The 22,434-nt window shown below is 39.3% G+C and overlaps 1 protein-coding gene across 4 annotated transcripts in view; it reads right to left on the bottom strand.

The window, feature by feature from the left end:
* FASTKD1 (FAST kinase domains 1) overlaps positions 1-12,376 on the bottom strand; it is a 46,794-nt gene extending 34,418 nt beyond the window's left edge. For 2 of the 4 annotated variants that reach the window (XR_002325431.2, XM_020990919.2), the window contains exons 1-4: positions 12,293-12,365; positions 9,579-9,800; positions 6,413-6,913; positions 648-716 (exon numbers count right to left, since the gene is read on the bottom strand). Coding sequence is in view for 3 of the 4 variants with exons in the window: in XM_020990919.2 (XP_020846578.1) it covers positions 648-716; positions 6,413-6,747 (404 nt within the window). In the remaining variant the exon portion in view is untranslated. Of the gene's footprint in view, positions 1-647; positions 717-1,077; positions 1,362-6,412; positions 6,914-9,578; positions 9,801-12,292 lie in introns of those variants that run through there. The other 2 variants (XM_020990920.2, XM_020990922.2) reach the window with 2 other exon arrangements.
* Between the last annotated feature and the right edge of the window lie 10,058 nt (positions 12,377-22,434).

Here is a 22,434-nt window from a genome sequence, read left to right as displayed (position 1 = left end):
AAACTGCTTTATGTGTGTGGCCTTTGATTATTTTGTTGTTAAAAAAAAAATCTCTCAGATAGAAAAAAAGGCTCCCAACCTCTACCCTATTATGTCTCTAAAGATTTCAATCTTCTTTAGCCTTCTGGCCACCAAGAGTGGTATTCTTGGAAAAGTCCACCCTTGGTAGATCTGATCCCACAGGGATGCAGCTGTTAATAATTTAGGAAGCACATTCAGTGGCAGGAAATTTACAGTAGCTTAAAGTGAAACAGAAGATGGAATAGGGTTGTCTAGCCCAAACACTAAGGCTTTAAAATGGAAACATACTCAGCAAAATCAAGCAGTCAATTTGGAAAATATAGCCCTTTTGAATGAGCTCAACCACATTTTGGATACTCAAGTCCTTGGACTGCCAACCAAACCTGCTCCTTTGTCCTTGTGGTAGTCACTAATCCAGGATGACAAGCCTATATTTCTGGAACTAGGATACACCTGCCACCTGCCTGTTTGCTACTTGGTAACAAATTCACCATTAGACAGCATTTCTGGCCCCTCAATCCTATGACAGGCATTCCTCCTCCCCTCTATAAAGGCTCCAGGCCAGGATGAACAAGACAGGCCTTCCTCCATGGAAATTCCTCCACAGAAATACCCACAATACTTGCCTTTCCACCCTCCTCCATGCTTCCATAACCAGGTGCTCAACTAAAGAATCATGGGCCTCAACAGCAAACCTTTTAAAAGAAAAAACATATTAGTAGCTCAAAAAGACATAACAAAGCAAAACTGAGCAAGTTATTTTTTTCCTTACATAATCAGTTCCCATCTTCTATGACTCAGTACTTTGCTCCTCTGCTCATAATGACGCCTAATAAAGATCTATAGGGTCAGCTAGGTGGTGCAGTGGATAGAGCACCGCCCTGGATTCAGGAGAACATGAGTTCAAATCCGGTCTCAGACATATAACACTTACTAGCTGTGCGACCCTGGGCAAGTCACTTAAACCCACTGCCTAGCCCAAAAAAAAAAAAAAGATCTACAGAGACAGTATGGTAAAAGCTGGTCCTGCAGTCAGGAAATAGGTTCAATTCTTACCTTTGACGATGAGTACGCTGGTAAATGTTTAAGGAATATAAGAGGAAAGCAATGTACACACAAATTTATGTTTCATCTGCCTTGTAAACTTTAAAGTGCCCAAATGTTAGTTATTACCTGTAACATAACTTTACATATTTATCTATAGCTTTTACTGAGGATAATAAAATATGTGAATGCAACATGTCATACTCTGGAAACTTCAAATGTGCTTTCCAAGAATGTATTATGTCATAAAAGGGAGGAGGACTTACATTCCTTTGAATGCCATAATAAATTTCAGGAGGGAAAAAAAGTCTATTCTTCAAGTTGCTTCCTTGAACTAAATTAAATTAATTACAAACATTTATTAACTATGTGGGAGGAAAAGAAAAGGTGTGATCCCACAGACTAAAATTCTACCAGGAAAGTTAGCCTCAGACAAATGAAAAGCTCTAAAAAATGAAATTTTACAGACACAAAGACTAATAATTCCAATGATAAGTGAAAGAGAAAGCTATCTAAACAGTCAGTCAACAAGCGTTTATTAAGCATTTACCCTGTGCCAGGCACTGTGGTAAGCACCTCAGACACAAAAGAAAAGCAGACTTAGTCCCTACTCTCAAAGAATTCATAGTCTAATCGGAGAGCCAACTCATCACGTAACTCAGTTTTAAAGCAGGTGTGCACACAGATGGAAACAATAAGTAACTGAGGGTTAATACAAGGGTGTGACATGGCCATGTAGGAACAGAGTTAGGAGTGAAACTCAGAACGGGCTGAACCTAAGGAAGAAAGCTAAGGACACCAAAAAGGTGGGAGCTGTGGGCACAGGGTTGCTATATTTCAGAAAACAGGAGGTTCAAAGAAGAGACAGGACATATGGTATATGGGACTATGTTAAGTGACGACAGAAAGACAAGCTTTATTTTGCTATCCTTAATGAGCTCATGCACAGGTGTGGTAGGTACATTAGCCTAAAGCCATGCCCTATACAAGTAATGCCAGTTTTTCCTTAAAAGGTATAGAAACTGTCCTCAAATTTTAATTAATTCAGGCCACTAAGCCTTGCACTATTGACTTCCTGGTTGCCCAAGAACAAAAACCACCAGAACAACTCTTCCCTCAGGTTTCTGACCTTGGATCACCATGGGTAACCTGAGAGAGAAGGAAGCAATGCTCACCTTAATAATGGCTAGATTGTATCCTTCCTTTTGATGCTAGGAATGTCCTTCTCTTATAATTAAATAAACCTTTTGTTTTGTGGATGGAAGGGTGTCTCATTCATTTCATTCTAACACGGAATCTTGACGTACTCACCTGGCATGATCCCCTTATAATAGCTACCATTTATATAGTGCCCATTATGTGCCAGGCACTGCGCTAAGCACAAATATTATCTCATTTGATCACTCACTTTATGGACTACTACACTAGGCCCAAATGAAATACATCCCTGGGTACCAAAATAACAAAGGAATGATTGCTGAGCCAACCACAAAAGATGTAAGCCATCTTTTACTGTGGAAAAATTCTAAAAAAGAGTAGTGAACACAAAAGGACAGCATGGCTTCATGAAGAATAGGTTATGCCAGACTAACCTCATTTCCTTTATGGACAGGATTACTTGACTGACTTATATAGGTAACTGTAGATACAGCTCAGCTAGAATTTAACAAATCATTTGACAAAGACTCTCCTGCTATTCTTGTGGAAAAGATGAAGAGATGTGGGCTAGATGATGATATAATTAAATCAATGTAGAACTGCTTCTATGGCCAGACCCAAAGAGTAATCACTGATGGTTCAATGTCAACTTGGAAAGAAGTTTCCCAAGGAAGACCCTGGGATTTGTGCTTGGCTTTGAGCTGTTTCATGTTTATCCACAGAATAGGATAAAAGAATAGGCAGCAGGCTTATCAAATCTGTAGATAGGAGAAAGACAAGACACTGAAAATAGAGCAAAGAGCCCAAAAGATCCCTGCAGGCTAAAACATAAAGCCGAATCTAATATGATTTGTAAAGAAATGTGGTGTAAAGAAATCATCTTCTTAAAAACAAGATGGAGGAAACATGGCTAGATCTAGCTCTTCTGAATATGAGCCAAATGAGACGTTGCAACACAGAAAGTTAATTTGGTCTCAGGCTGCATTTAGATAGTCTTAATGTCTAGCAGAAGGAAGCTGTAATTTCTCTGTCTGCCACCCTGGTTAGATAACATCTGAAGTATGAAGAATCTCATATTCTGTGAAAGACATTGGCAGACTAGAAGCACCAAGAGGACAATCAGAATTGGTGGTACTATATCTAGGTAGTGCAGTACATAGAGTACTGGGTCTGGAGTCAGGAAGACCTGAGTTCAAATCCTGCCTCAGATACTTACTAGCTATATGAACTTGGGCAAGTCACTTAACCTCTGTTTGCCTCATTTTCCTCAAATTGAGTGTAATAATAGCACACTGTTGTTGTGAGGATAAAATTTAATATCTATAGCCTGGCACATAGTAGGTACTTAATAAATGCATGTTTTCTTCCTTTCTTATGACCATACTACATGAGAATCAGCTGAAAAAAAGTAGAGATGTTTAGTTAATTGAAAATTAGGGAGGGGTGAGTTAGGCAGAGGACATGAAAATCTAAAATTAAACACATATAATATCTTTCACTCTCTCTATATATATAAGCAATCTATCATGGAGAAGGGAATAGACTTGTTAGGCTTGGTCCCAGAAGGCAGAACTAAATACGATAGATGCAGGTTGAAAAGTAGCAAACTATGGCCTGATACAAGAAAGAATTTCCAAAAAATCAGAACTATCCAAAAGTAAAAAGCACTGCATCAGGAGATGACTGATATTCCCTCACTGAGGGTCTTCAACCGAAGGCTAGATGGCTACTTATCAAGTATTTTTACGGGAGGATTAATGTCCTGTAATGTCCTGTCCAACTACGGGATACTGAGATTAAGGGTCTGAAAAGTTGGGCTGGGAAATATGAAAATGCAGATTTTAAGCAAATCATTTAACTGCACAGGTAAGTCCAGAACAGTAAAAAACTGTTTGCCTTTAAACGTCAACTCCATAGACTTATGTTTATTTTTTTAAAACCTACTGTTTTAAAACTACCTCCAGTAAAAATCTTCGTCATCAAATTAGTTAAACTATTAGGTAAAGGGGTTTTGTTTTTTCTAGCTTTCTCAACAGGGGTGGGAAGAGGTGGGAGGAAGAGAAGGTAGGTCCTTATGAAAAGAAAATTTAATTTTTAAAGAAGATAAACTATGAAGTTTGCTGTAATAATACAAACTTATCAATCAATCCATAGGCATTAATTAAATACCTACCATAAGACAGACATTATGCCAGGTACTAGAGATACAGGGGAAAAAATCATACCAGGGGAAACAACATGGAGACATAATAAGTGAATACAAAAGAAATACAAGTAGATAAAATTTTGCAAGAGGAGTGGAGTGTGGCACGGATCAGAAAAGGCCTCCTGTTTGGGGAAGGAGCAGGAACTTCATATACACTTTAAGTTAAACTGGTTTCATAAATATTAGCCTATTAGATTCTCAGGACAACCCTGCGAAATAGTTATGGCAGGCATTATTATCCTCAGCCGTTTAAAAAAACCAGAAAGATTAACTGGATTACCAAAGTCACCAGCAAGCGTCAAAGCCAAGGCTAGAGTCCTGGTCTTTTCCCTCCTAGTTCAAAGGTCTTTTTACTATATGTTTCACATACACCCTGGGGCATTAAGCAGTTGTTCATCATAAGTTTCAATTCCAAAATTATCTTCCTACTTCATGCTCAAGATGTATAGATTAACTGCATTTCTATATGAAATAGAGATTCAAAAGAAATAAACACGTAAATGCTACTTCCATTATCAGTTAAGCCTCAATTCTGACTTGTTTTTATACAATTGTACTAATAAGTAAAGAAGGAATATCCATGCACTTTCCTCAAAAGGAGAGAATAAGTTGGGTTACCAGTTGTGAGGTACATACATAAATTAATACTGGACAGAAAAGAGCATGTGTAAGTTTTTTTTAAGTACCTTTTAAAACTATGAGGCACCACCCTCTTTTCAAAGGTAAAGTGGGGGTCTATGAGTACAAAATGTTGCTTACAGTATTAGATATGATCAGTCACCATGTCTCTTGGTTTTGCTTAACTGTTTTTCTTTGCACTCTCTAGGGGTATTTGGGTAGAGGATGGATATCAAGAACAAAACGTATGAATTAAACTTTAAAAAGTTTAGAATTGTTTTGACTTGCATTTCTCTTATTAAAACAACTCTAGGGTTCCACCTTACTGATAAGGACGACAAAAATGAGGAATAATAAACATGGAAAGGGCTGAAGAGAGGCACATTAATAAACTGTTAGTGGAGCTGGAAAACTGTTCTAACCATTCTGGAAAAAAAAATTTGGATTAAAAAAAAAAAAGGACTTAACTGTCCATACCCATTGAGTCAAAGAGCTCACTGTAAAGTATGTATCCGGAAAGGAGGTCAAAGACAGAAAGGTCCCATACATACCAAAATATTCATAGCAGCACTTTTGGAGGGTGACAAAGATGTTGATTGATTAGGAATACCTAAACAAACTGCAGTGCTAGAATGTAATGGAATATTGCTGTACTGTAAGAAAGAACAAGTATGAAGAATATAGCAAAACATGGAAACATATATATGGACTGAGAGAGAGTGAAGTAAGCAGAACCAAGAAATCAATACACACAATAACTGTAACAATGTAACTGGAAAAAAATGAAACTGAAAGCTATGTAAGTATAATAACCAAACTTGGATCCAGAGAAGAGTTGAGAAAATACACTTCCTTCTCTTACTTGAAGCAGAACAGGGCTACATGTGTGGAACATTATAAATACTGACAGATACCTGATTCTATGATGAGTTGGTTAGTTCTGCATAACTTATTTTTTCTTTCTTTTTTATTCTTTCCAACAAGGGATAGCTTCCTGCCTAATGAGGAGGTAGACATATTCAGAAACAAAAGTGATGCAAAAAACAAGAGATGGAAATTTTTTTTTTAATTTAAGGGCAGGGGCAGCTAGGTGGCGCAGTGGATAGAGCACCGGCCCTGAAGTCAGGAAGACCTGAGTTCAAATCTGACCTCAGACCAAACACTTACTAGCTGTGTGACCCTGGGCAAGTCACTTAACCCCAACTGCCTAAATAAATGAATGAATGAATGAGTGAACAAATAAATAAATAAATAAATAAATAAATAAATAAATAAATGAGTTTAAGTGCAAAGAAAAAGGGGAAAAAAACTAAATAAAATAAGCTATTAGTATATAGCAATGGGCCTGAAAATCATATTGCTTACCTTAACATAATATACAATACATTCACCAGGGTATCATCATCCATTAATTCAATTTTATCCTTAGCTAAAATACGAAGAGTAAGAAACTGAGGATGATCTCGGACATAAGGAATATTTTTCATCAAATCGGACTTTTCCTTTTGAAACTCCCAAAGTACTTTACATGCACATCCCACATGTTTTTCTGAAAGCTTCGCTGTATTGTTTCTAACTATATTAAAAATCTGTTCTTCATCCACACATTTATTTATTTGGCTAAGTAAGGGGTCAATGGTTTTAGGTCCACGCTCAAAGACTCTCCAGAAGAACTCATAAGCAGCTCTCAGACGAAGCATAATGGAAAGTAATTATTATGTGGATTACTTAATGAAACCTAGGAGAAATTTTCTCTCTTTTGCATTACTCTTCTCAAGTAAAAGAAGTAGTTGTAACCATCATGTGACATAGGTTGGTACAAAAAACATCTGTTTTGGCTCAGAAGTTCATTTCAGTATGCAGAACCTGTAAAAAAAAATTGAGTTATCATTGTTATATTTATGTCATTATCTAATCCCAAAATTCATATAGAAATGTTATTTTTTTATACTTGATTTGGACTTATCGTATTCATCAGAATTCAATGCAGTAGAATTTGGTCTCAAACTCTCTACTTTTTGAATTTGCTCCTAAACCTACTATTAATGGAAAGTTTACAAATTTGGCCAAGAGAACAAAAAAACAAATTCTTTCCTAAGCAAAGGGCATGTTTCCCACTCTATTCTTACAGTGCCCTCAAAGAACTGAAACAATTTAAGCACTGCATTTGGCCTTGGGCAAATCTGTCAATTAAAATTATATTTAATCATCAGCCAATTAAAATTATATTTAATCATCAGCCAATCTAAAACGTCTAGGACAGTAACAAGATGGGCTAAATGAATAAATAAGAATTCAGAATATCCGACACAGAAAAACAAATCTTCATAAAATATATGCATTATAAATTGAATTGAAAAGGGACGAGTGGTAGCTGCTCAGCGTTTATACAAGCAATGGCTTAAAACAACTGTTGAATGGCATATTTTCTCAATCTATTGACTTTTTTCTAAAATTAATTTCTCATTTAGTCTCAATTTATTCCTAAGGTTTTTATTTTATTTTGTTTTTTCAATTATGTGTTAAGCTAGTATTTCATTCCATCAGGAGAAGCAATAGACTGTCACCAAAAAAAAAAAAAAGGCTATCTAAATCAGGGGAGAGACATTGACTTTTATTTATGGTAAAGACCAATTTACAGTGAGGGTAGAGAAAATCTACAGTGAGTCCATCCTGCCACAGTAACATATCCTTTGTTTTTAGATCTTGACATTCAAAATTTGGAAAGCATTATTTGGTAGTCAAAAGTATTTGCATTTTTTTCCACTAATTAAATGGGTTACAAAATTATCTACAGAACCATAAATATCAAATGATTAGATTCTTGTTGCTTTTCAGTCCTGTCTGACTCTTCATGAACCCATATGGGGTTTTCTTGGCAAAGTTACTGGAATGGTTTGCCATTTTCTTCTCTAGCTTATTTGACAAATGTGGAAACTGAGGTAACCAGATTTAAGTGACTTACCCACAGTCACACAGCTAGTAATGTCTGAAACCAAATTTGAGAAGAAAAGTCTTCTTGACTTCAGGCCTGACACTCTACCCACCATGCCACCTAGGTGCCTGATTAGATTCTTAGTACTCAGTTAAATCTGCTGTATCTTGACTTGGCTCTTTTGGACCAGCCTATGGCTAGGTACTTGATCCTTGGAACCCTTGAAAGAATTTCTGATAAAGTAAAAACAAAGAATTTTTTAAAAAGAAAAAAATGGATGGACAATTGCTAATACTAAGTTCATAAGATACTTTAGAACTGGAAGGGAATTCAAAAGTCATTTAGAATGACATCCTCACTTTATAGATTTAGGTGAGATGTATGAGATACATATTATGTCCATTTAAGAGATTAGGAAACTGAGGCTCAAAGATGTTAAGTGACTTGCCCACAGTCACACTAACAGTCAAACCCAGGTTTCCCCACACAATAATAATATAATAACAATATAAATGTTAACTATCATTATTTTAATAATAACGATAGTTAACATTTATCTAGCACCAAACATGTACCAGCACTATGCTAAACACTTTACAAATATTATCCCACTTGATGCTTACAATAACCCAAGAGGTAGGTGCTATTATTATCCCCATTTTACAGATGAGGAAAACTGAGCCAAACAAAGGTTACGTGATTTGCCCAGGGTAACAAAGCTCATAAGTGCCAGAAGCCAGATTTGAATTCAAGATTTCCTGACTCCAGGCTTGGCACTCTAATCTACTGTGCCAGCTAGCTGCCTCCTAAAGTGGGGGAAAGGGATTGTACCCATGACATCCTTTCAAGTTTAATGTGCATGACTAACATTTTCTCCATCATGTAAGTCTAGATAATCGACAAAACAATAACTCAAGCCCTGATTTTTCTGAAGTGTAAATGGTCACGCCAAGAATTTAACAATCTTGAACCTGGTACTTCCTGGCTCTAGCATACCACTAGATGGGAATATACATGAGAGATGTTATGAAGGTAAATTAACAGGCCTCAGCAACAGATTAGATATGGGGGTAAGAGAGTGAAGAACTGAGGATGACACCTAGATTGTGAGTCTGGGGGACTAAGAAAGTTGCCTTCCACAGTAATATGGAAGTTAGGAAGGGAGGAGAGCTCAGGGAAAAGATAATGAGTGCAGTTTCAGACTCTTGAGTTTAAGATGTCTACTGGACATCTAGTATAAGATATCCAATTGGCAGTTGGAGATAAGAGACTGAAGGGTGGCAGAGAGGTTGGGGCTGGATAAGTAGATCAGCATAGAAATGATAAATGAATCCATGGGAGCTGATGAGATCAAGTAAAATAATATAAAGGAAGAAGAAAAGGTGGCCCAGGACAGATCCTTGGGTGACATACACAAAATCCACCAAATTGTCAACAAGTACTTATTAAGTGCATACTATGTGCCAGGCACAGTGCTAAGAATTGGGACTACAAATACAAGCAGAGAGGAAGTCGCTGCCCTCAAAGAGCTTACAATCTAAAGGGCAAAGACAACACATAAAAGATGAAAACGGGGTAGAAGGATAATGAAGGTACCTGGATGTGAGGCATGGAAATGAAAGTCCAGGAGATTCAGGAGCACAGCCATGAAAGGAATGAAGACAATCTGGCCTGGGCTTCCTCCTTAAAATGAGGTTCTGGAAGGAACCATCCAGTAAGATGGAGCAACCACAGGACACCTCAGCATGTGAATTCCAGGGGTGCAGTAAGTAAGCTTCCCAAAGAGTTTCTGGGGTAAGGTAGGGTCAGGAGTGCTGCCTAGAGAAGAATGAGAAGACAAGATTAAGATGGTAGACTCCAAGAGGTAGGAGAACCAGAAGAAAGCATAGTCACCAAAACCTACTGAGAAAAGAACATCAGGGAGAAGGTGATCAACAGTGTGAAAAACTGCAGAGAAGTCAAGAGGGAGAACTGAGAAAAGGCCTTTGGATTATTGGTAACTTTGGAGAAAGCAGTTTAAATTGAATCATGAGGTCAGAAGCCAGACTACAGAATGTTTAAAGAGAGAGAGAGAGAGAGAGAGAGAGAGAGAGAGAGAGAGAGAGAGAGAGAGAGAGAGAGAGAGAATGAGAGGAAAGGAAGTGGAAGCATGGACTGCAGATGAGCTTCTCAAGGAGTTTAGTCACAAAAGAGAGGAAAGATATGGGATAATAAACAGCAGAGATGAACAAATCAGGTGAGTTTTTTAAGGATGGGGGAGACATAGGCAAGTTTGCAGATAATAGGGAAGTAGCCAGTAGACATGGAATTACCAAAGCGAGTGAGGATGAGAGAGGAGGGCAATCTGCCCAAGGAGACAGAATGGAATGGAATCACCTATGCATGTAGAGGGATTTGTATTGACAAGGAGAAGGGCCACCTCTTTAAGTAAAAGGGGGGTAAGGGGAAGATAGTGGCAGAAGGCATTTGAATAATGAAAGATAATTGGGAGCTCTCTCAAATGGCCTAATTTTTTTTCAATTAAATATGAGGCAAGGTTCACAGCTAAGAGGAGGGGGAGAGTTGGGAGGTTTGAGGAGTAATAAAGAATTTTGGAAAAGTTTTCCAGGTGAGTGGGATAATAAGTAGATTAGGAGATGTGTAAGTCCTAGTGAGGATCCAATTGAAATTATGTAACATAAATTTGTAGGGAACTCAATTGAGACACCCTTTCCAGAAGCTATAGGAATATTAATTGGGTTATAGGAAAGAGCATGGCTTGAGTTCTAGGGCCTGCTAGATATGATGTCTCCCATTTTTCTTTAAAATGCTAGTATTTTGGGGCAGCTAAGTGGGGCAGTGGATAGAGCACCGTCCCTCAAGTCAGAAGGACCGGAGTTCAAATCCGGGGTCAGACCAAACACTTGACATTTACTAGTTGTGTGACCCTGGGCAAATCACTTAACCCCAATTGCCTAAAAGCAAAATAAATAAATTAAATTAAATTAAATGCTCGTATTTCTAGTTTCTTACAAAGTAAGAATGTTCCTTGGGCATACGAGGTGGTATCATTACTAGATCAAGTTGTATAAACAGTTTAGGGACTTTTTTCATATTATTCCAGAATTGTTTTCCTGACTCACTTCACCAAAAGTATTTTAATTCAATTCAATAAACATGGATTAAGTTCCTATCACGTGCCAAGCACACATCAGTGTGCCTGTCTTTCAGGAGACATTTCAATAAGGAGCTACTATTTTGTTGAGTCCAAATAGAAGCCAGACTGAAAAAAGACATAAGCTTCTACCCCTAGGTACAAATCCCCAAACCCTACTTTATATTGACCGGCAGAACTGAAAGCACCTACCCTCTCACTGCCCGAGGTTAATATTTGTCATAAATCACCCCCACTCACCAGCTTGGAGAAGTGTAAAGGGCAGGGAGTTATCAAGTCAGTTCCCTTCTCTGGGTCTCAGTTTCCTCATCTGTAAAATTATCACTGGATTCGATGACTTGTAAGATCCCTTTCAGCTCTAAATCACAGGATGCTCAGACCAGCTTTCTCCCATCCCTGTAGGGATGGGAGGCAGACGCAGGAACCAAACAGATTGCCCAAAGGCCATCCCAGGTTGGGCACTGAGCAGATACACTAGGACTGCGTTAGCCATTGCTTCTCTTTGGGAACTCCTACAAGCCTATCACTACCCCAAATAGCAGTAAGAGCTCCCTCTGTGCTTTCTGGCACTGAAAGAGTTCCCGAAACAGGAGGGAGGGGGAGACGGGTCCCCATCGGGTACACCGTGGATGCCTTCTCGACCCCTTCCACCCACCCAAAAATTTTTAAATAATCCTCTTTTTATTTTTTTTTTGGGGGGGGAGGGGGAAACCTCAGCTTGGTGGCAAGTGAGGTTACCCTGACTCAGACATTATAGGCTCAGAATTGGAAGGGATTTTAGTGGTCATTCAGTCCTAACGCTTCATTTAAAAAAGAAGTTTAAGGGCAGCTAGGTGGTGCAGTGGATAGAACACCGGCCTTGGAGTCTGGAGGACCTGAGTTCAAATGCGGCCTCAGACACATAACACTCACTAGCTGTGTGACCCTGGGCAAGTCATTTAACCCCACTGCCTAGCAAAAAAATAAAAAATAAAATAAAAAGGTCACTGAGGCTCGGAGTTCAAAGCCTCACCCCCCCCCCCCAGCACAGCCAGCATGTGAGGTTAAGAGGTAGGGCACACGTGGGGCTGGTGCCCCAGTAACCCTTAACAGCCCTAGGACTTCCCACTGGACTGGACCAGTTTTCACCAAGCCCCGCACTTTCCTTCAGTCTCACCCTGTCCTGGAAGAGGGATTCTCTCTCCTCGGGGTCAGCAGTGCCAAATACCCAGTCCTGGCGGCGCGCACAAGAAGAGGAAATATACTACATATCCCGAAGTGCAATGCGGCAAAGTTAAAGTCAAAACTAGGATTGCACGGCATTCTGGGAATTGTAGTCACATTCTTTGCAGCAGCTCGGGATCTTAGTCTGATTCTGGTTATATATTTTGGCTTTTCTCTCTCAGCCGGTCATTGGCTGTATAATCTGGAAACATTCAAAACTTTCGCTCGTAAACAGCTGTTTGTTGGGGAGGAGGGGTTGTTACTGCAATAAGTCCGGAAAGTAGGCATTCTTTTAGTGCCTTTTGTGTAGGCATTCAATGAAGGTAGACTGAGTCTTTTAATGATTATCGAACACATTTAAGAGACTGCAGTGTTACTAGGCTTGATGTAACCAGTACAATGCTGTGTGGAAACAGGAGCCTTTGGAGGAACTCACCAGCTCCAGGGAATCATTTTCCACCTGAATTCTGTGCTGGACATCCTCCTTGACCGTGACAAACGCCTGTGGCAAGTATGTATCTACCTGTTTTATGCCCAGCTTTATAGGTAATAGTCAGAGGGTCATCTAACAAAATTGTCTGTTCTTATATTTTTTGAAGGAATTCTGAATGATTTTGATATGTGCATGGGAGACAACTTGTTGGAGAAAATCTTTAAGGTTGTTTTTTGCTCTACCAAATCGAATTATTTTTAAAGCCAACTAACAGTAGGCACAATGGGATCTTGTATTCTCTGAACCTTTCAATCAACTGAGTGACTAGAAAGATGTAATCAGCAGTAGAGTATCAGTTATGGAAGCCTGCCTTTTCCCTTTTCATCCCTTTATCGAGGATGCCTTCAGTGAATGTATAGATAATTCTCATAAAGATTTTGTAGTGATTGAAAAGTAGGTCAGAGATTATTGTTATTTTCTTGGTTACCTTTTTCTGGCAATGTTTGTGATTTTTATCCAAATGTATGGAAAAAAATCCTTCTCTCCCTTTCTCCTCCCCCCTCCCCACCTTTTTAGACCATGATATGTAAGGGACTGCCACTTTTGAATATGGACATTTTGTTTAAAGGGACAGAGAAGGAATATTTGTGGAAAAACATTTAATAAATCAGCTTAAGAAGAAATATAACCTCTCAAATAAAATGTTAAGGAGAAACAAAGACTCTTCTGAGGACCAGAAAGGAAATTGTCCCTTGGATAAGTGTACTGAGAGGACCTTTTTGAAAGCGTTATGCTGATTTAGTAACTATGGCTGCAGAGCACTGTGGTCTATCACCTCATTTGCATGTCACTGTTTTCAGAGTTTTTAAGGATATTGTTGATAAAATATAAATCAAATAATTATTAGGAGACTACGAGAAGATTATATAAGGACTTATGGATCAGCCCTGACAGAATGATAGAGTTTTTTATTTTCACATTAAAAGTATAAATGGGTCATTGCTTATAAGCAAACACTTTTTTGAGGTATTAGAAGATATAGGAGAGGAAGGATAGAGTATTTAAGTGCTTACTTCATAGTAAGCACTTAAATGTGCTAGGTACTGTGCTAAGCACTGGAAATACAAATACAAGCAAAAAGGAAAAAAAAGCCCTGTCCTCAAGAAGCTTACATTCTCATAGAAGACAACACATTAATAGGGGTGGGGATAAGAGGAGCTGAGAACAAGGGAAGAAACCCAAGAAGGGACAAATCTGAGAGTCAGTAGCTGAGCCTGGGTTAAAAATGAGCATAGCTGTCTTGTACACTTCTCAAATGGAAATTCTGGGAAAGAGTTCACCAATCAGAGAAGTCCCATGGGCTAGTCATCTCCAACTTGAAAAGGCAGCTGAATGGATATGATGAAAGAAAGCAATAGAAAGATTTGAGTTCAGGAAGAGTCTAGGATAGAAAGCTCAGGAAGCAATGAAAGGAGTTGCTTTCAGAAGATAGGTAGGAGCTGATAAGATCTTCATTTGTTTTGCTGGGAACAATGCTGATTGGAAGGGATGCATTGCTTTGCTGAGAGCTGATTGTCTAAAAAAGGCAGGATTGCTCTTTTGAGCCACCTATACCCAGAAAGAAAGGAAACCTCACATGGATTTTCTTTGGTATCCACAGTAAGTGTGGCATTAATATGGTGAGCCACTTGGAGCTGAGGGACACCAGATTGAGCGAAGAGGAAGAACCAACCTGAGTCAGAAAAATAGAGAATGTTAAAGCTTCCTTACCAGTGAGCACTGGGATTAGGCCCATAAGTGACTAGTGTACTTCTTGCAAGACAGGGAGATTTAGTCTCAAAAAAACCCCCTAATAATTGATAAATCAATAAATAGTAAATAAAATAGTTTGTTGTTCCTTCAGTGGCCTAGGAGCAGCAGAAAAGTGGCTTTGTGTAGCAAGAGAACTATGAGGATCAAATGGGGAAAAGATATTGTTCAGCAAGCAACAGGTGGTGCAGACTATTCTGTAGAGAAATGCAGGATATCAAGGCCTGCCATCCTGAGTCATGTGCCTCCCTATTAGATTTCTGTAAGTGTGTACCCACTCTGTCCCCCACTGTATACACTGGTGGGAGAATGTGACCCAAGTTAATGGGGGACCATTATACAGTTATCCCTTCCACATGGCAGGAGTTAGGGGTATGGTGCCCTCATGATTTGGAAAATCCACGTTAAAATTTTTGGGCCCTTCCTTCATACCAGAGAAGAAGTCTGAATTATTATGGTATTAAATGATAAACTATGTTGATATTATATAATAGTACACATTGATATTATACAATACTATACTGCATTTCTGAGTTTCTAAACTTTTTCTGTGCCAACTGCTGGCCTTCATGTTTTTTCTGCAGCTTCCACAAAACTCCCCAAAAATTTCCATTTAATTTCTTATGCCAACCCGCGATATAGCAAAAACAAGATGGGGAAAGTCATAATGTGAAATGGATAACTGTATTTGATTTTTCCTTGCTCCTGTCTTCTGTTGAGTAAATATTATAATTATTCCTGCAATTGCCTTCTAATGAGTAAATGTTACAATTGTTCTAACTTTTGCCTAACATTTAGTAAATATTTCATGTTTTAAGAGTCAATGGTATCACTGTGACTGATTTCATGTAAATGAGAAACACAATGTTGTGGACTCACACTGAAGTGAAGAGTAGCAGGAATGATTTAATCTTTTCCCCTCAACACACACACACACACACACACACACACACACACACACACACACACACACACACACAACTCAAGGACCTGAAAGAGAGTTTGAGTTATAGCCTTGGCTGGCCCTGCTCTAGGAAAGAAACTCAGACCTTTGGGTTGGGGCTGCTTCCAAAGGCAGGTTGGGGGGATTCAGCCCAAAGAGAAAAAAAGGAGGGGGAGGTACTTCAAGGCAAAACTGTCACCATGACTTGGTTGGGGCCATGTACAGGCTACATATGAATGAATGAAAAAGCATTTATTAGGTCTTATTATATGCCAAATGGTGTGCTAAGTATTGGAAATACAAATACAAAAATGAAAGACCCTCTCTGTCCTACAGTTAGATGAATAGCCCATAGGACTGGTTCATCACTACATATATCTTGGACAGACAGGGATAAGATCAGAAGCCAGGTTGTAAGGAGTTAAGAAGATAGTGAGAAGAGATAAAGTAGAGGCATCTATTGTAGGTGGCCTTTTCAAGTGGTTTAGCCATACAGAACAGAAGAGGTAGAGGACTACAGGAGGCAGTTATTGTGAATGGAAGGATCAAGTGAGGGTTTTTTGAGGATGGGGAAGACATGGGCATGTTTGTAGGCAGTAGGGAAGGAGCCAGTAGACAGAGACTGAAAATAAGTGAAAGAGTGGAGATGATGATAGAGGGGACAATCTGTTGGAGGAAACAGAACAAATGAGATCACTTGAATAAAGAAAGGGCTTAGCCTTGGTAAGGAGTAAGGCCCCTTCATCGTGTGAGATGGGGGTAAGTGATAGGAGATGAGAAAGAGGGGAGAAGAGGGAGCACATGTCAAATAGCCTGAATATTTTCTGTAAAATATGAGGCAAGTTCTCAGCTGAGAGAGGGAGGGAAGGGGGAGTCATGGGAAATTTGAGGAGAGACAAAAAGGTTTGAAAGAGCCACTGTGGAGAGTTAAATAGTGAGTTAATAAGGGAAGTATAGTAGGATTGCTTCTCTGGATTTCAAAGAAAATGAATTTGACTAGATTATCTCTGAACTCATTTTCAGACCTGTGAGTCAATTATTCCTAATCCTAAAATATATTCAAGCGCTGTGCTAGATATCTGTGGTGTAGAAAATTGTAAGACTTGATCCTATCTTCCAGTAATTTAGAATTCCTCCAGTTCTTAACAACTGACACCTATATCCCTCCATCTGACCATAAGCTATTGGTTTTCCAACTCTCCCTCTTCCTTTCCTTATCAAACTCTATTCTTCATCCTCACTGTGATCTCCAATCCCTTGCCCCTTCAGTCCTCTCTCAGGCCATCACCTCTCCTTTTCCCCACCTTAAGCCCTTGGTGAACCAGTTCAACTCTACTATCCTCTTCTCTAAGTCCCTGGTCCCTTTTATCATATTGCCAATTTCACTCTGACAAGCTTTAGCCTTGGATGACTCCCACCATCTGTCACCTTCATTCCTACACACATGCTGCTGAATGTCGGTGGAGAAAATCATGTGACCATTCTGATAGAGTTGATTACAAATTCATCCTACACAACCTCAAGTGGGCCATCACTGCCTTAAACCATTCTTACATCTCTTAACTGCCTTTCAAACTGGAGCATCTCATCTTTCAGCTCTGAGTATTTTTCTCTGGCTGTCCCTCCATCCACCTCCTGGCCTCTTTTATGTTCCAAATAAACCCCCATCTTCTTTTTTTTTTCCTTTCTTTCTCTTTTTTTTTTCTTAGGCAATTGGGGTTAAGTGACTTGCCCAGGGTCACACAGCTAGTAAGTGTTAAGTGTTTGGTCTGAGGTCAGATTTGAACTCAGGTCCTCCCAGCTTCAGGGCTGGTGCTGTATCCACTGCGCCACCTAGCTGCCCCCAAGCCCCCATCTTCTACAGGAAGCCTTTCCCAAACCTTCTTAATTCTAGTACCTTCCTTCTCTTAATTATTTCTCATTTATCCTATATGTAGTTTGTACATATTTGCTTCCTTGTTGTCTCTCCAATTACATTGTGAGTTCCTTGAGGGCAGGGACTGTCTTTTGCCTCTTTCTTAACTCTAGAGCTTAGCATGGTGCCTGTAGACACTTTAAAATGTTTATTGATTGACTATTCACCCCTTGAATATATGTAATAATTTCCACTCTAAAACTGCTTCTTTAAATGTCACCAATGACTTACCAATTGCTAAAAATCCAGTCACCTTTTCCCCTTCCTTATCTTCCTTAAGCCTTCTCTGAAGCATGTTTTCTACCCCGTTTTTGAAATTCATCTCTCTCTCTCTACCATGACACTAAACCTTTTTGGTTTTTCTTTTACTTCTCTGCTGCTTCTTCTCTGCCTCTTTTGCTAATTAATCTTTCAACCTCTAGGAATCAGTTTCTTCATCTCTAAAATAAATAATTTAGATCAAATGATCTCCAAGTTCCCTCTCAGCTCTAAATCTATACCTATGATCCCTAAATATAGACATTCCACAGGATATTTAATAGCTGGGTAGTCTTGGGAAAATTTCTTCACCTCAGTTTCTTCATCTGTAAAATGCAAACAATAATAGTTGCACTACTTCAGAGGAGTGTTGTAATTATCAAGAGACATCATGGTTATATAGGACTTGATAAAACATAAAGCACTATATGTAGCATGTGACAGTAAACCCACCTCTTGCAGGTGAAACTGATGGGGGTTTGGGGTTGCTGGGAACCCCGAAATATTAGGGTACAGGGCAACTTCTGCCTGGAAAGAATTCAAGCACTCAAACTGTCTTCCAGTCAAAGTGGTAAGGTTTATCGTAACATGAATAAGTGCAGGCTAGATTCCTAGGGAATCTGCAACTTAATGGGAGTAACTGATACTTATATACAAAAAGGGACAATGAAAAGATCTGGATGTGATTAAGGAGAAGGAGTGGTAAATAATCTGGAGTAGGCCAGGTGCAATAGTGAAAGGACTAAAGTAGCCTGGGGTGGGTCAAGAGCTACTGCAGAGGAGTATTAAGTGATCTGTGACAGGACTGTCAAGTATCTAAATAGTCTGGGATGGGCCAGATGCCTTGAGTGAGGTGCCAGTGATCTGGGCTGCTGAAATGCATGTGAAAATTCGGTGACTGCGTTGCTTTCAAAGACATGGTCTTTTCCTTTTAGGGGCCCAGGTCCTATCACCCCATCAAAACCCCTAGGCAAGCTATTTAATGTTCAAATAACTCTATGGATATGCATCCCCTTAAAACCATAGTTCACAAGCTCCCACTAACATGTATACATTTCCTAAGCAGAGGACACTGTTAGTTCAAAGCAAAGGTATGGAATGAAATATCAGAATAAGAAGGTAACAATGGAACATCTCTCCTATAAACCTGGGATATTCTCTTCCACAAATTCACATACCATCTGTGGAAAAAGTAGAAACACTCGGGAAACACATATGGCAAGGCACAAATAATGGGGAATACATATGAGCAGGTTTTACTTATGAAGTGGCTTCTTTTGCCTTTGATGATGCTAAGCCACCCATATCTTGTGGAGATATCTGGTGATTACTGTCAGTCTCTTCCAGGCATGTAGTTTTTTGTTGTTTAGTCGTTTCAGTCACATCCAATTCTTTGTGACACCATTTGGGGTTTTCTTGGTAAATACACTGTAGTGGTTTGCCATTTCTTTCTCCAGCTCATTTTACAGATAAGGAAATGCGTAGTTAATTGACTTGCCCAGGGTCACACAGCTAGAAGTGTCTGAGGCCTGATGTGAACTCAGAAAGATGAATCTTCCTGATTCCAAGCCCAGCGCTCTATCCATTTCACCACCTAACTGCCACGTAGTCTCAGCCAGGTTGCCGGTCTCTTGATGATGCTCTACTAGTCCCATTTACTACTGGTTTCTACCACTGGCCACTGAGCACAAAATTTCCAACTTCTGGCTTCAGCTGGAGTTCTCCACCAATGCCCCCTTAAAACATAGGTTCTTCACTGAGGGTCAACAGATTTTAAGGGGTTTGCAAACTTGGATGTGGAAAAAAATCACGTCTTTATTTTCAACAACCTCTGCTTTCCTTTGTAATTCTATATATTTTACTTTATACAGGTAAAAGCATTATTCTGAAATATTATCCATTGACTTCACCAGGGTTCCATGACCAAAACAAAAAAGTCATGGACCCTTACTGTGAAAAGAAGAGTGGGCTCTGCCTTCTCTTTTAGCAGTGGCTTAAGCTTCCACTCTTTTCCAGGAAGGGACCTCACATAAGTAGTCACTGATTTAAGAAAGAATCCTCAGCTAGCTGTTTTTCTGGAGGAGAGTATAATTCCTCAAAGCCTTAATTCCTCAGCGCTATGTATTACAGGCTGTTAATCTCTAAAATGATTTTCTCCACCCAAGTCACAACCTAAGGAGCACACTCAGTCTCTCTCTCTCTCTCTCTCTCTCTCTCTCTCTCTCTCTCTCTCTCTCTCTCTCTCTCTCTCTCTCCCTCTCTCTTCCCCCCTTCCCACTCACCATACATTTATTTATTTATTTATTTTTAATTTGATTTAACCTCAATTTCCTCCTTACCAAGGGCAGAGTTTCTCTCTCCAGCTTCCATCTATCCCACTTCGGGATAATCAAGTCTTTATATCTCCTACTTATTACCTTATTGCCAAACCGTACCCCTTCAGAAGCATTTTAGGGTCTTTCTTTTCAACAAAACACCAAAGGCTGTCTCCTGGATTCCCCCAAAACCTGCAATTCTCCTCCTCTTCCAAGTAAATGAATGGGAACAGCAGCATTTAATAATAGCTAGTACTTATAGAGTGCTTTAAAGCTTACAAAGGGCTTCACATATGTTAACTCATTGGATTACCTCATCTACTGGAGGTAGGTGCTGCTTCCAGGCATTGTCCTCCATCTTAATTCTTTTCTCCAAATTCCTACCTTTGTTAGGTATATGTGGCCAACAACTACCTTTTCCGGGCTCAGATCAATGCCCCTCATATATTATTAATGAGAGGATTAAGCTAAATGACAATAGGTATATTATGATATATATATATACATATATATAATAGGTATATATAGTAATATATGTAGATATAGATAATAGGTATGTGTATATATATATATACACACTAAATATACGTGTATATATATGTATATATGTACACACTAAATATACATGTGAGTATATATATATGTATATATATACATATATATATATATACACATACTCCCTTTCTGCTCAACACTTTATGATTGTATGAAATCATATCAATTCTCGACTTCCCTATTTCTGTTAATTGAACTACCATTCTCCCAGTCACAGACTTGAAACTTTGGAGCCATTTTATGCTGCCTTTTCTCTCATCTCCCATATCCAATATAAACTAGTCCTCTGAAATATTTCATACCCTATCACCTCCTTCTTATTTGCACTGTTATCACCCTAGCTTAGGCTCTTATTAATGATCACCCATACTTTTGCAATAATCTCTTTTTAAAAAGAGTTAAGTTTCCACATAAGTAGATAAGTCAGCACATACAGGCTAGCTTCTCGGTCCAGGAGGGGGAGTGATAACACAATTCTAGGCACATAATGTATGTTAAGGGTGGGGCATATAAGGAAGATTGTAGTCCAGAAGGATTAGGACCAATCCTGATCCAGAAGGGAGGAGTTAGGCAATTACTAACTATAAAACTTGCTATGGGCCTCACTTATGTGAGGTCCCTTCCTGGAAAAGAGTGGAAGCTTAAGCCACTGCTAAAAGAGAAGGCAGAGCCCACTCTTCTTTTCACAGTAAGGGTCCATGACTTTTTTGTTTTGGTCATGGAACCCTTTGTCAATCTGGTGAAGTCAATGGATAATATTTCAGAATAATGCTTTTACCTGTATAAAGTAAAATATATAGAATTACAAAGGAAAGCAGAGGTTGTTGAAACTAAAGACGTGATTTTTTTCCACATCCAAGTTTGTGAACCCCTTAAAATCTGTTGACCCTCAGTGAAGAACCTATGTTTTAAGGGGGCATTGGTGGAGAACTCCAGCTGAAGCCAGAAGTTGGAAATTTTGTGCTCAGTGGCCAGTGGTAGAAACCAGTAGTAACTGGGACTAGTAGAGCATCATCAAGGAGGTGTGCCCACTTCTCAAGAGAATCGAAAGGACACACTTCAACCTCTTAAAGTCTTTGAGACACCAGTCTTCGGAACTGAGTCTAGGGTCATCTTTATAACACTCTGACTCCCATCCCCTTCTTCTCCCAATACAATTGAGAAAGCGAGAAAAACAAAACACCCTCTATAAAAATGTATACTTAAGCAAAACAAATTCCAGCACTGACTATGTTCGTATTTACAATACTGCTGTAATTATATAAATTGCCCTCCTGATCAGTTTGTTTTGGTCTAGGGTCTTGGGAACCCTAAAAATGCAAGGGCAAAGGGCTGGGATCTGCTTCGAAAGAATTCAACCACTCAAGCCTTCTTTCAGTCCAGGTAGTTTATTAAAGCACCAGTTGGGGTGGGAGAGATTCCTAGTGAGTTTGGGCATTTGGTAGGGACAAGACTGATTTTTTTTTATAGGGAAAAAGATTGTGGGAAGATTTGGATGGGATCAAGGAATGGTGATCATGAAGTATCAGAGAAGGGGTCTAGATGGGATTAAGGGGTGGGAAGTAGCCTAGAGTGGTCCAGAGGTAACAGATAATGTAGGGCTGGGCTGGGTCAAGGGAAGCAAGGAATGAAGGGTTGGGCTGGATTGGGAGTGGGGCGGTCACAAAGAAAGGATAGTTGAAAGAATCATTGAGTATCTATGTGGGAATGTGTGGGAAAGTTTCCCGGGAGCTGGGTTGAGTTCAAAGAACTGGTCTTTTTTTTTTGGGGGGGGGGTTGAGGGGGAGTCCAGGTCCAGGTTCCATAGCCAGTCGATTTCACTTTGTAGTGCAGGGAGAACTAGCTCTTTTGTTTTGAGGGCCTCTAC

This window comes from Phascolarctos cinereus, unplaced genomic scaffold (assembly GCF_003287225.1).
Source record: "Phascolarctos cinereus isolate Bilbo 61053 unplaced genomic scaffold, phaCin_HiC Scaffold_726;HRSCAF=1367, whole genome shotgun sequence".
NCBI classification, from domain to species: Eukaryota; Metazoa; Chordata; class Mammalia; order Diprotodontia; family Phascolarctidae; genus Phascolarctos; species Phascolarctos cinereus.
Note: the sequence above shows the minus strand (reverse complement) of the source record. Positions and strands in the feature narration are given on the sequence as shown.